Source organism: Leptopilina boulardi, unplaced genomic scaffold (genome assembly GCF_019393585.1).
Source record: "Leptopilina boulardi isolate dan_hultmark-lab unplaced genomic scaffold, ZJU_Lbou_2.1 LbouV2_325, whole genome shotgun sequence".
Taxonomy (NCBI): domain Eukaryota; kingdom Metazoa; phylum Arthropoda; class Insecta; order Hymenoptera; family Figitidae; genus Leptopilina; species Leptopilina boulardi.
In genome coordinates, this window is record NW_026137891.1 from 3,576,939 (window position 1) to 3,590,725 (window position 13,787).

Below are 13,787 nucleotides of genomic sequence, written 5' to 3' on the forward strand. Positions count from 1 at the left end.
CGGAAACGACATTGATGAATTACAACATATAAAACATTTCATTATATATATACAAAACTCTAATTGGAAAATATTTTTTACATCAAAATTTAATTCATTCATTTCTCTAAATAAAATATTTTCAAGGAACCCTGAATTTTTTCTCAAACATAAACTTATTATTATTATTATAATGTTCGAATTCGGATTTTTGGAAAAATTTTCGATTTTTTAAATTTACGATATAATCGTTTGGGAATACCATCTAAATCTTAATCCGGAAGTTAGGAACAAAGAATGTATGGCAAACTTTTTGATTGGTCCAGCGGATGCTGCGCTAGGTTAAAATAAATTTTGGAAATAGTTTCTATTTTTCTAAATTGAGAGATAATCCTTTGGGAATACCACCAAAGCCTTAACCTGAGAGTTGTCTTTAAAAAATTTATGGCGCACTTTTTGATTGGTCCAGCGGATGCTGAGCTAGGTTAAAATAAATTTTGTAAAAATATTTCGTGAAACTTTCGTAAACTAGTTATTCTCTTTTGGACGGGCCCAAAGTTTGGAAATCATTCATTAACTTTTTTTCGAAATTCCACAAACTTTTTTTGTGCGCGTGCGCAGACATTGATCGTTACGAAGAGAGTGATGAACCTTCGTGAAATCTTGGAAAAAGTTAATGAAAGATTTCCAAACTTTGGGACCGTCCAAAAGTGAAAAACTAGTTTACGAAAGTTTCGCGAACTATTTTTTTCCGTGTAATCGTTCAGGAATACCATCTAAATCTTAACCCGGAAGTTGGGAACAAGAAGTGTATTGCGCACTTTTTGATTGGCCCAGCGGATGCTGCGCTAGGTTAAAAAAAATTTTGGAAATAGTTTCTATTTTTCTAAATTGAGAGATAATCCTTTGGGAATACCGCCAAAGTCTTTAGCAAAAAGTAGCGAACAAAAAATGTATGGCGCACTTTTTGATTGGTCCAGCGGATGCTGAGCTACTTTAGAAAACAAATTTGGAAAAAATTGACAAAAATTAAATTTGAGAGATAATCGTTCTGGAATACCACCAAAAAAATAGTCAAAATGTTCTGAACAAAAAATGTATGGCGCACTTTTTTATTGGTCCAGCGGATGCTGAGCTACTTTAGAAAACAAATTTGGAAAAAATTGACAAAAATTAAATATGCAAGATAAGCGTTCCAGAATACCGCCAATAAAATAGGGAAAAAGTTTCGAACAAAAAATGTATGGCGCACTTTTTGATTGGTCCAGCGGATGCTGAGCTACACTCAAAAACATTTTGGAAAAATTTTCAAAAAATTAAATTTGAGAGATAATCGTTCGGGAATACCACCAAAAAATAGTCAAAATGTTCTGAACAAAAAATGTATGGCGCACTTTTTGATTGGTCCAGCGGATGCTGAGCTACACTCAAATAAACTGGGGAAAAATTTTCGAAAAAAAAAATTTGCCAGATAATGACTCGGGAATAATGCCAAAGAATTGAGCAAAATGTCTCGAACAAAAAATGTATGGTGTACTTTTTGATTGGTCCAGCGGATGCTACGCTATGTAACAATAAATTTTGGATTTTTGAAAAAAATTTTCGATTTTTTCAATTTCAGAGATAATCCTTCGGGAATACCACCAAAGTATAACGCGGAAGTCGGGAACAAAAAATGTATGGTGTAATTTTTTATTGGTCCAGCGGATGCTGAGTTACACTCAAATAAAATCAGGATTTTAGAAAAAATTTTCAATTTTTTTTTAATTTGAGAAATAATTATTCGTAAAGTCTGAACCCGTGAGTTGCGAACAAAAAATATAATTTTAATAAAATTTTTTTCCTTGGTATTTATATGGAATTATTATAAGAATATAGGGAATATTTAATATCTGAATTATGTCACGAAATGAATAAAAAAAAACACACGTGTCAATCATTCAAATTTCGAAGAGAAGATAAGTGAATTACTACCTCTTGATTTTTTAACGCTTGATACAATTCACATAAAATTTCCACATTATCTCAGTAAAGTGATTAAAAAATTAATAATTGAAAACATTTGAAATAAATTCTACTCACTTACTTGCAGCAAGCTCCAATAAAATGTCATCCATTATCACATCACTTTACTCCGAAAGGCACAAAATGAAACTAATCGTATATGTAGAATGGTTTCGTCGATAGTGGTGAAGTTCATGTTTTCAAAATAAAATTAATTTATTTTAAAAAACATACTTGGTTCGTCGATATTTCAATATCTAGAAAAAAAAATATTAAAAATTCAGGTGTTAAAAAAAATAATTTTCGTAATTTTGTTTTTTTATGTAGGGAGAAAAAAAGGCCAAGATAACAGCAAAAAATTTTAAGCTACCTTTCAGTGAAAAATACTCTCTAAGGAATAAAAATTTTTTACTCAAAGCTTTTTATATTTACGTTGAATTTGCTTTTATAATAAAATATTTACTGAAACATAAAAATGTCCTTGAAGAAATGTGCCTCTCGACATGACATTTTGAAATTGATTTTTATTAAAATAATCTAAATTTAAAACTGGATTTTGTAAACATTAATAAAATGTTGCTTATTCATAAACAATAAAAATAATGTAAACAATAACAGAAATAATTTATTACAACGAAGAAAAATTTACTATTAAATATTTAGAAAAAATATAAATCAAATAATAAATTTAATATAAATATTTAATATTAATTAATTAGAAACGTAATTAATTTTTCACTGTAAAAAAGTTGTTCGAAATATGAAAGTTTTGAAAAAGTAATTAAATTCTTGTTTTAGCTTTGTTAAAATGATAATAAACGGAATTTTATTATTTTTTTTTCTTATATTTATAAAAGAATCTCGACTTTCGCTTGAAGAATGATGGATGGTATCTTTCTCCTTGTAATATTAAATTAGAAAAGACGATTTTAGGAACGTTGAAGGTGAAAAGTATTAATCGTTCAAGTTATATATCAATTGTTCATTACTTTTTTTCACTCTTATGAAATTGAGCAAAAATTTCTTGATCATAAATTAATTACATCAAAAGTTATAATATTGCTCTTTGACTAAAATATTTCATGAAGCTTTATTACCTAAACGCAACGCTAATGAAATTATTTAATTATCTTTCAAGTTTCTCAATTAAATGACTATATCATTATCGAAAAGTTGGCAATTATCGTTAATTAATAATTACACGGTTAATTATAATTATTTTCAAAATACACTAAACTGTATTTAAAACGATTTCAATTATCGAACTATTTATAATACATGGAGAGTTTTAATATATTATTGATCAAAAAACTTTATAATATACACTTGTAACTATTCGCGTTAAAATTATAAAGACTTTGATATTTCGTTCGAAAGATTGAGATTCTTTATTAAATTATAATTAATTAGCAATTTATAAAGGGCTTATTCATCTTTGACTTTAATAACTTTCAAGTTGTTATGTCCCATCAAAGTGAAATGAAAAATAAATTAAATTACAAAAATAAATTCTTACAAAAAAGTTAAAAATTAAAATAATTCCAGTTCTAATCAATTTAAAACTAAATTATTTCAATTTTTTTTTCTTTTGCAAAAAACAGTGATATGAATTAATTAATAGAAAAAAATTTAAAATGAAAAAATCCAGTTCATTTTTTTCTTAACAATTTTGTTAAAACAAAATTCTGCTTTATTCATTAATATTCTAGTGAGTTGAAATTTTAAATTTGACAAAATGGAAAGTTTTGCAGGGAATTAAATTTTTTTTTATAGAAATGTGTGAAAATAAATATGCACCAGAAATCTCTCATATTTCTTTTACTTTTTTTTGGTACCAAAAAAAAAATACAAGTTTCTTCATTACTTTCTTGAAAAGCCATCCAATTAAATGAAAACTCAACTGTACTAGAAATTTTTTTCTCCATACGATACGAATTTTTAAAAAACTTTTCAACTCTTTAAAGTAACCTATTTATGATTTCGTCAGGTGAACCTCAACAAGTTATAAATGTTATGTATTTCAAAAATAAATGAGAAATAATTATTAATTAATATTGAATATCAATATTATATAAATATTAATTAATATTCTGATTATTAAAAAAAAAGTAAAAAAATTGAATTTCATTCCTATTGAATAAAATAAATTTCATTAAAACTACGTTTATTTTGGCAACTTGAATCTTTTTGACATTTTTTATGTCAGCATTCAAAGTGTAAACGAAGTGCCACTGCCTGTGATGGAGATTGATACTGACATCCTTTCTCCAATAAGCAACTTGTCGAGGTCTCTACCTGTGAAATCTCAAGGGATTTCCAGAAGATATCTATTGCAAAAAAAAAAAAGCTCTCTGTTATTGGATTTCTCCCACTAATGGAAAACCCAAGGCAAAATGTACCGATTACATTTGAACTTTAAAAAAAGAATAAACAAAAACTTTTGTATCACAGAAAACTTTCTTTCAAAAGAATTTTAATTGCCAATTTCAATAATAAAAAAAAGAAATAAATATTTGTATTTTTGTTATTATTTTAATACATTTAAACTAACAATAACAAATATAAATAAATATTTATTTATATTTTTTATTGTTATAATTAAAAATAAATAATAATAAATATCAGAGAAATAACAATGATTATTTTTTTAATACCCCAGGGGACCATCATATAAATATAAATAATGTCGAAAAAAAAACACTGCACTTAATTACATGTACGGGATTTATCAACCGAATATGATTATAGGTACGCAGATTCTAATTAAATTTTTATAGATGCTTTAATCCAGCGTCGGTGAGAATTTCTGTTTCATGCATAAACTAAATGCAAAATAATGTTTAAAAAGGCGATAATTAAAAAGCAACGTACAGATTTAAAAAAAAAAAAACATTCTCGATAAATTTCGGAATTGAAAAAAGGAAGTTATTGGAATATAATAGGAACAGCAATTATTATTTTTTTAAAAAATCCATTAAGAGGATAATATTAATAATTTGCAATAAATTTCATTTTATTGAATTCATATCTATATATTCAGATAATTTTTCAATATTATTCGACGTACATTATTTTATTTTCCATATCAATTAATTTTTTCAATAAACTTTGTTCTCTCTTTAAAAAAGTATATTTTAATATACTTTGAATAAGTAATAAATTTTTTATGCAATATTTCTAAATAATATATTATCTTTCATGTTTAAAGTATACTTTCCAAATGTATTCTATTTTTTTTTTTTAAAGGAAATTTTTCTTTCTTTTCTAAGAAAAATAATATATTTAATATTTATCGGAAATATTTTTTTTTCTTTCATATTTAATAATATTAAATGAGGCCAGTCCAATTATATTTTTTCATTAATTCTAAATTTTTTTTTTTTTATTTAAAAATTTAATCTTATTTGAGAATAAACGATTGGATATAAAATGAAATCGAGACTGAAATAGACAAATATTTTGCTAAACAAAATATCCTAATTGCTTCGTATTTATAATAATCAACATAGAAAGAGAAATCGAAATTAAAAATAAAAACCGAAAACGCAAACCAAAGAATTTTAAAAAAATGTTTTTGTACCGAAAAATAAAATATTTATTTTTGTACAAAAATGAAAATTGTTCAAACCGAAATTACTATCAGGGAAAAAACCAATTTTTTCAAAATAAAAATTCAGTCAGAATAAATCAAAATAAAAAAAAAAAACTCGAAAAATTATGAGAAAAAATCAAAACCGAAGACATTCGGTAACTGTAACTGAAGACAAAAAGAAATCATGAAAAAAAGGAGTTTTACTTTGAGAAGAAAATAAAAAAGTAAAAAAATTTTTTTTATGAAAAAGATTAATTTTTGGAAAGAAGACTTTCTACGATGAAAAACACTTTTAATTGTATATTGAAAAAAAATAAGATTTAAGCAAAACTCAAAGAATTGCTCATACTTCCGGAACGTGTTCGTGGTACAACTTGATCAGAAAAACGAATATTTATTTGCGTGACTGCCATATTTCCAGTGAGAAATTGGGGTAAAGTATTCACACCATCTCCTGGTCTGCGGTCAAATGGATAACCCATAGGACGTGCATCCGGATATTTGCTGTCTCTTACACCACAGAAACTTGCTGCATCATTGCAACTTCCGACTTCATTTTGCATAACCTGAATATATTTTTTATTTTCAATTTTTTTTCCCTATGCTAAATATTGGAAAAATTATATGTATAAGCAAAGAAACAAAAATTTAAAAAAAAAAATATATATATTTATACTTGCAGCAAAAAATATTTTTAAAAAATTTAAAAAACATTTTTTTTAATCCGAATTATCAAACTAAAATAAGAATTATATGCAAATAAATAGTAATTAATTATCTTTGATATCATCGTTTTCTCTGATAATTATATTGTTAAAATTTTTGAATAATTTATCATTTAGAAAATAAATACCTCGTCGCCTTGAATGTTGGAAACCATGACAAATAAGTCCATGGGATAACCACCTTTGTTTCCTTTTGGTATCAGCATATGTTGTGGCCATCCACATCCACACAAGTTGAACTGTTCTAAAGCTTGTCCGCCACTTGGTCTATTCTGATCATCAATATTACGGAAAGTTCTCTCGAAGGGAATTGTTACCGAAGACTGGGTAGAATTTCGTTCAACTCTGTTTTCTCCAGGTTTCACTATACAAGAAAATACATCAGTAATTTAATTATTTTCTTCATTTTTCACTTCACTAATATTAATGATGAAATAAACCAATTAAAAACTTCTTTCATTGTATAAATAATAAAATAGAGATATTAAATTATACTGAATAATTTTAAAATAATGATAATAACATTAATTTTTATTATAAATTAATTAATTCAATAAAATATTAAATAGATCACAAAGATATAATTATAATAAATAAAATATATTACTAAAATAAATCAAATGTTCTTAATTCTGAAAATATCATAAAAATCATATTTATTCAAATAATAATAATAATGATCGTGTCAAAAAAGAAGGTATTAATTTTAGCGATATGATCTAATGATTTATTCATCAAGCACCGGAATAATATAGTGAAAAATTTATAAGTCCAGCAAAAATATTATCGTTACGAATTTTTATTTCCGAATCGTCTGGATTATTTATAGTATTTTGATAATTTGTATTTAAATTTTTAATGAAATTTGTTTTCCGTGTTGTATTAAATTTACATTTTATTTTCGAATTCATTTTATTTTTAATAAATATTCGATAGTAAATTGTGCATTAAATTTACCTTTTATAGTCTGATTTATTGTTTTGTAATTATTGAAAATTTATTTATATTATTTGCTATTTAAATATCGAAATTTATATTTTAATTCTTATTCATAGAAATCTCACGTAAAGTTTCATATCGCTTTTAGAAACACATGTTTTTAACGACGAGAATACGCTTTTTAGGATTTTTTTTTTTTTTTTTTTTTTTTTATCAAATCCAAAGTGAACCTTTATTTCAACAGGATAATAAACCCTGTTTCGACTCAGTGAGCACGTCGAATAAAACTTGTTTGACAGATTTCCGAATTGAAATTCTTGTTTTATGTGTGGAAACAGTAAAGAATTAGATTTTTCTTTTGACGCTGATATCCTTGATATTTTGTGAACAATTTCAAATGATCATAAAAATATATAAAACATATATATATTTTTATTTGTCATTAGAATTTTATTTTCTTTTGTTATTACTTTGAAATCGAATTTTGTTAAAAAAAAAAGAAAACAAAAAGTTAACAGTTAAATAAAATCTAATTTTTAATAAATAAAAATGCAATAAAATAATTTTAACTCACGTGATACTTGGAATTTATCCATTTCGATCATCAGACCTCTTTGATTTTCCAAAGTGAATGGAAGTCCTCTTTCATCCAACTTTGGGGCCATAAAAATTCTCACAGTACCCCGTTTAATGGCATTCGTTTTATTGTTTACGACAATATTGTATTTGAAATCAGCATGATTTAAATGTGTGAAGCGAACGAAAATTGGTCCACGGGGTGTGAAGTCCATACCACGTGACAAATCAACGTCACTTTTTGTCCAATAAGTCGATAAAGTATTGACTGGTACATTTGGAGCTTGAACTCCAATTCCTTTAATTTCCACTCCCGGATAATCCAACTAGCAATTAAAGAAAAAAAACAATTAAATAATCTCGAATAGTTTTTAATTTTTCAATATTTATTTATATGCAAACGAATTCAATATTTATACCTGTTGATTACTGTACGGTTGCAAATTTCTCTTGTGTTCCATAAAAACTGTATTCACAAATGCGTGATAAGCAAAGAATATTGGATCTCTCATTGCGGTGGCTGGATCTCCCATTATACTGAAAGATTCCTAAAAAATAAAAAACTTTTTTTAAAAATATTTAAGGGAATTTTTTTTATTTTAGTGCCATAAAAATGCGTACCATTTTATAACACAAAAAAAATAGAGTGATAAATTCACTGAATATTTTTAAATGCAAGTATTAACGAAGAAATATTTTTACGTCAATTTAACTGTTCAATAAAATTCAACTTGTTTTCTAGATTTTTTTTTTTTGGCATGGAAATTGGATTTGCTGCGACTATCAAAGCCAAAGGCAACATGTCAATTGACCACGAAATAACAGGTGTCGCTTCAGTTTGCCGTTACTAAATGCTTTTTTTAATCAATTTTTTTTTTTTTTTTTACTGTTTTTAAATAATGCGCGTAAATTTTTGTAATTATTTTTTATTCCATAAGTTAAAAAAAAAGAAATTAGAAGAAAAATATAAATAAAACGTTGACAATTGAAATTTTCTCCAAAAGAGATTAATTTCACCCTTGGAGTAGAATTTAATTCCCCTTATTTATGAACCTATGGTAAATAAAAATTCTTACCAAATAACGATGATCAGGATCGTGGGCGAATGAAATTGCCACGTGGCCCATATTATGAAGGTCACCATAAAGTTTCGAATTTGGACTGAGAATTGAGGACTCCATTAAATTACCAAGAATATCGATACCATCCTTCTCAGTTAAAGGAATTCTATCTCCTTTATCATTGACAACGGCACCAGTATGAATTGCTTCATAAATTCGATCTCTAAATCTTTCCAAAGTTTGAATGTCAAAGTTCACTTGATCCGCCTGTCTACTAATGTCCTTAAGAATTGTGCCACTAGGACGTGCTGGCCATGTTCTGCTTGCCACTTGTGAATCCAATTTTGGAAAATAACCCTCTGGAATTGGTTCCCGCCAATTGTTGAAACGTCTCACTTGACTTAAATTATTAGACAAACGCTCTGCGTTGTACCTGTCGAGAGAAAACAAAAACAAAAAAAAAATAGCAAAGAAATGAGAAAATAATCCATCATTGTCAACCACATCTGGTATTTTAAACTATTTTTTTCTTTTATTAAATTAAATTCCCAAATATATATGTTGTTTTTTAAAATAACAAAATTCGTGTTTACATTTTATTATTTTTATTTTTAATTCAAAGGATTAATTTTTAACCTTAGGGAATAAAATAGTCATTTTCGGATACTGCTTTGAAAAAATTATAATTATATAAGCTTAATTATTACTTTCAAATATTGAATATACTAATTTTTGGTTTCACAAATTTCAAAGTTGAGAGAAATTTGAATATATAGTTTGTTCGCAAACGTAATGTATAATACGCCTAGAGTGGAATTAAACTCGAGTACATATTGGTTAAGAGGAAGTTAATCCCGAAAGATTCGATACTTGCAGTCTTGTGGTAAAATGTATTATCAAACAGCAATCTAATACGAATTTGCTCTGTTATGATCTCAATAATTTGGAAAGTTTCGATTAAAATTAATAATTAACCATAATGAACCATATTAATATAAAACTAATTCACTATATTTTTTAATTTTAATTCAAATCTATATAATTTATATTTTATAATCAATAAATAATTCACTTTTTTATTTAAAAAAAAAACCATTATGAAAATTAACAATTTTATAAAAAAAATCGCATAGAGATAAATTTTAATGTAAAAAAAATTTTTTTTGTGTCAAAAAAAAAATGCAAGAAATTATTAATTGTTTGAATCATATTAATGAATACAAGTGGTGTGTACAAACCTGGCTTGCATTTGCTGATGCATATAATAGAACAGTTCACCTCGTCTATCTTTGTTAACTATTGACCTAGGACCATCAAAGGGATAAACTAGATGCCAATGCCAATGATGGAGATTGATCCCAATATCTTCTCGAAAATAGGCAACACGGTGCTCTTCATCGAGATCTGATGCTGTATAATCCAAAGGGATTTCAATTGGTATCTGTGTGTGTATATATAACAAAAATTAGCAAATATTATTTTAAATTTAAAAAAAAAAAATTATTTAATAAATAATTAAAAATATTAAAATTGTTATATTTATTAAATAATAATTTTTACTTACACGAGCTCCTGTTGGAACAACATTGGCCTCCTCCTTGGCTCTTGAGAAAACAGATCCGTCCACAAATTTATCGGGAAAAATTTCCGAAAGTGGAGGAACTGGTAAATTTTTTGTATCCTGTCGATGAAGAATTGCCACCGATAAGGCATAAATAAACATATTTGGATTCAATCGATCACGACAATAAACAGCCACCGAAAGAAAATCATCATAAGTTCGTAATTCTACACAAAAAAAAAAACAATTCTTCAAATCAATAAAAAAACAAATTTAATAAAATAATAATAAATTTAACAAAAATAAAAATCCGAATTATAATCTCAATATATTTAAAAATAAATAAAATATATTAGAATTATTTTATTCTAATTCTACAATAATTCGGATTAATATTTTTGAAAAAAGAAAAACTTTTTATATAAAACAAATAACATCAAAGAAAACGACAAAACTTATATTCAATACACCAGAATCTTAATTAGAGAAACAAAACGCTTTTAACTATTCAAATATATATATATATATATATATTCACAGACTCATTAAAATCCCGTCTTTTGTGATTTATTGCAATAACAGAGTTAATTATTTTTTTGAAAAAAAAATTCAGTTAATTAACACGTTACGCAAAAGTTGATCAAATAAACAATGTTAATATTATTTTCAAGTTACATAATTAATGTACCTATATCTAATTATAGAAAATGCATGATTAATGTATTTATATTTCATTTAAATTAATTAATTTAATTAATGTTTATTTGTAAAAGAAAGTTAGTATTAATTTTTTGAAAATAATTATAAATGATTTGATTACCTAAAAAAATGTTTACTGCTAAATATACAAAGAAAAAAAAAAAAACTTTGAAAAATTTCATTTTTACCCAGCAATTGGATTAAGTTAAACCATTAAATAGAGTGGAAATTTGTCGAGTGCGGAATCGCTGAAACGATTTTATTAAAAAATTGAATTTGTCACTTGCGCCTCTGTGACTCCTGTAATCGTGACTTCAATCGTGACAAATTGAGGAGTTCAATTAAATTGCTTGACGTCAATTTTTCTAGCCGGAAGTTTGTAAATATTAAACAAGAAAAAAAATAATTTTTTTTTTACCATAATAACTGGTACTTAAGTTTTTTAATATTTATTTCAATATAAAAAAAATATTTTTAAACTGATTAAGTTTATATTAATTTTATATGAAGTTTATAATTTAAGTAAACGTTACAAAATTTTTATTTGAGTTAAATAATCGGTTACTTAACTATTATCAAATAAATATTTAGTAGAACCAAATAAATATTTACATGAATCAAGTAATTTTTATTTGAATTAAATATTTGATATTTCTGAATTTGAAACAAAAATCTTTAGGTTGTCTCAAATAATAATTAATACAAATAAATATTTATTCGATATAATAGTCAAATAATAATTGATTATTTGAATTAAATAAAATTTTTAGTTTTAGTTTAAAAGTTAATTTCTGATTTTTTTTTTAAATTAATTCCTGTCATATAATATTTCAATTAAAGAAAATATAATAAATTGTAATTAAAATAGTATTAGATTTTTTATTTAAATTTGCTGTTTTTGAAATTCAAATTGTCGATAAAAATGTTAACTGTTGAACAGAAGCGGAAAAATGATATAAAATAAAAAGAAAAAATTACGTACGTGTAAAAATTTCGATCAATCTCGCAGCCATGGTACGATGATAGGGCAAAAAAAGTGAAAATTGTTCACGACGACCTAATTGCATTGGAACTCTTAAATCTGGAATTGAGATATTCTTCACAGGGATCTTCAACTTTGTATCGTCATTATATCGAGTAAGTACTTCCGTAGCCACATTTCGATACTTTTCCGGCTGTCAAATTTTAGAAAATGTTTCTTTTATAAAAGAAAAAAAGTTAAACTTAGAATTATATTTTTTTAAATGTAAAAAAAACTAGAAGCAAATAAATAATTTAAAAAAAAAATGAAAAATACAATTTTAAAAATGTTACAGAATTTTTTTTTTTGCATTGAGAAAAATGAGATAAATTAAGAATAATTTCTTGTTAAATAATTAAATTTCCAATAAAGAATTTTTAATTAATTGCATTATTTGAAAAATATTTTCTAAAAATTAATTTTAAAATTTTATAATAATTATTCTATTTACCAAATAATTTGGCGGTATATCAAAGGCAACACGTTGCTCTCCTTTCGGTATATAAACAGGTTCAGCAGGTCGATCGAAGAGGTAAAGAATTGAAGAATTATCAGAAGCCATATCGAGAATCGATTTGTCTTAAATATGTCAGTTAAATATTTGAAAAGCTTTTAACTCGCCAATGTAAAGAGCAAACCGTTCAACTTAAGAAACTTTTGAGAGCTAAAAAAAAAGAGAATTAAACTTTTTGCACACAAAAATAGAAATTCGAAAAATATAACAAAAAATTCTTTTAACTAAAATAAAAAAATAAAGAAATCTACAAAAAAAAAAAAGGCAAAGAAATTTTCTACTCTTCTCTTGCGAATAGAACGTGAAATGGTAGAGAAAGCCGAGCTTAATTCCGAATTTATAAGGGAATTTACAGGATACAGTGGTTTCTCGATAAAGCGCTCCAACGGAGACAAACACACACCACAAATTCCGGCAATTGTCTTTCTTATTTTTTCCCGTTTCCACCAAAAAAAAAAATCTCCACTGAAATCGTTAATGAAAGAAACGGATGTTTTTTCGGTTGACAATTTTTTTCATTCGCTTTTTTAATTAACCACAAACGCTTTTAATAGAATTTTTTTAGATTAAAATTTTTTAAAAATGGTAATTTTTTTTTTTTTTTTAATTAATTTTGACAATGAAATTTTTTTAGAAATGCAAAAAAATATATTAAAAACTTTTTCTAGTGCAATAATGTATTCTATTAAAACATTGTCACATCTTTTGGTCCTGTGACTCTCATAAACGTAATTGCGAGAAACGTCATATTATAAGAGCAATTTTCCCCGTATAATATTAATGGAACTTGTAATTAACTATATATAATTAAATTATGCAAACATAATTAATTAAGTCAATGACTTGAAAAAAATCTTTTAAATTCATATTCCAAAAGAATTCAATTTAAATAAATATTAATTAAATTTATAATAAAGTGAACTTACCTATTTTTTAGTCCCTCGCGATTGATGTACTTTTCTTCCTGCATACAATTTAAAAAAATTGAACGAAAATCAATCTATAAAAAACCAAAAACAAAATAAAAATTATAAATTGTTATAAAAAGAATAATAGTATAATAAAATAAAAATTATAATTATAATAATAATAAAATAATAATAATAATAATATTAA

At 25.1% G+C, this 13,787-nt stretch overlaps 1 protein-coding gene across 1 annotated transcript; it reads right to left on the reverse strand.

The window, feature by feature from the left end:
* Positions 1-5,862: 5,862 nt before the first annotated feature.
* Positions 5,863-12,976, reverse strand: LOC127284483 (phenoloxidase 1-like). Its single transcript, XM_051309927.1, has 9 exons — positions 12,609-12,976; positions 12,119-12,311; positions 10,441-10,664; positions 10,115-10,317; positions 8,892-9,309; positions 8,235-8,363; positions 7,814-8,141; positions 6,429-6,664; positions 5,863-6,141 (listed from the first exon to the last, which is right to left on the reverse strand). The coding sequence occupies exons 1-9, from the start codon at positions 12,717-12,719 to the stop codon at positions 5,896-5,898; spliced, it is 2,088 nt and encodes a 695-aa protein (XP_051165884.1). The 5' UTR covers positions 12,720-12,976; the 3' UTR covers positions 5,863-5,895.
* Positions 12,977-13,787: the final 811 nt, after the last annotated feature.

Excerpts from the sequence above, each read along its gene's own strand:
- LOC127284483 (XM_051309927.1), bottom strand. The coding sequence starts at position 12,719 with ATGGCTTCTGATAATTCTTCAATTCTTTACCTCTTCGATCGACCTGCT. Across the intron at positions 9,310-10,114 it reads CATCAGCAAATGCAAGCCAG|GTACAACGCAGAGCGTTTGT; the intron begins GTTTGTACACAC and ends TTCTCTCGACAG. Across the intron at positions 6,142-6,428 it reads CCAACATTCAAGGCGACGAG|GTTATGCAAAATGAAGTCGG; the intron begins GTATTTATTTTC and ends AAATATATTCAG.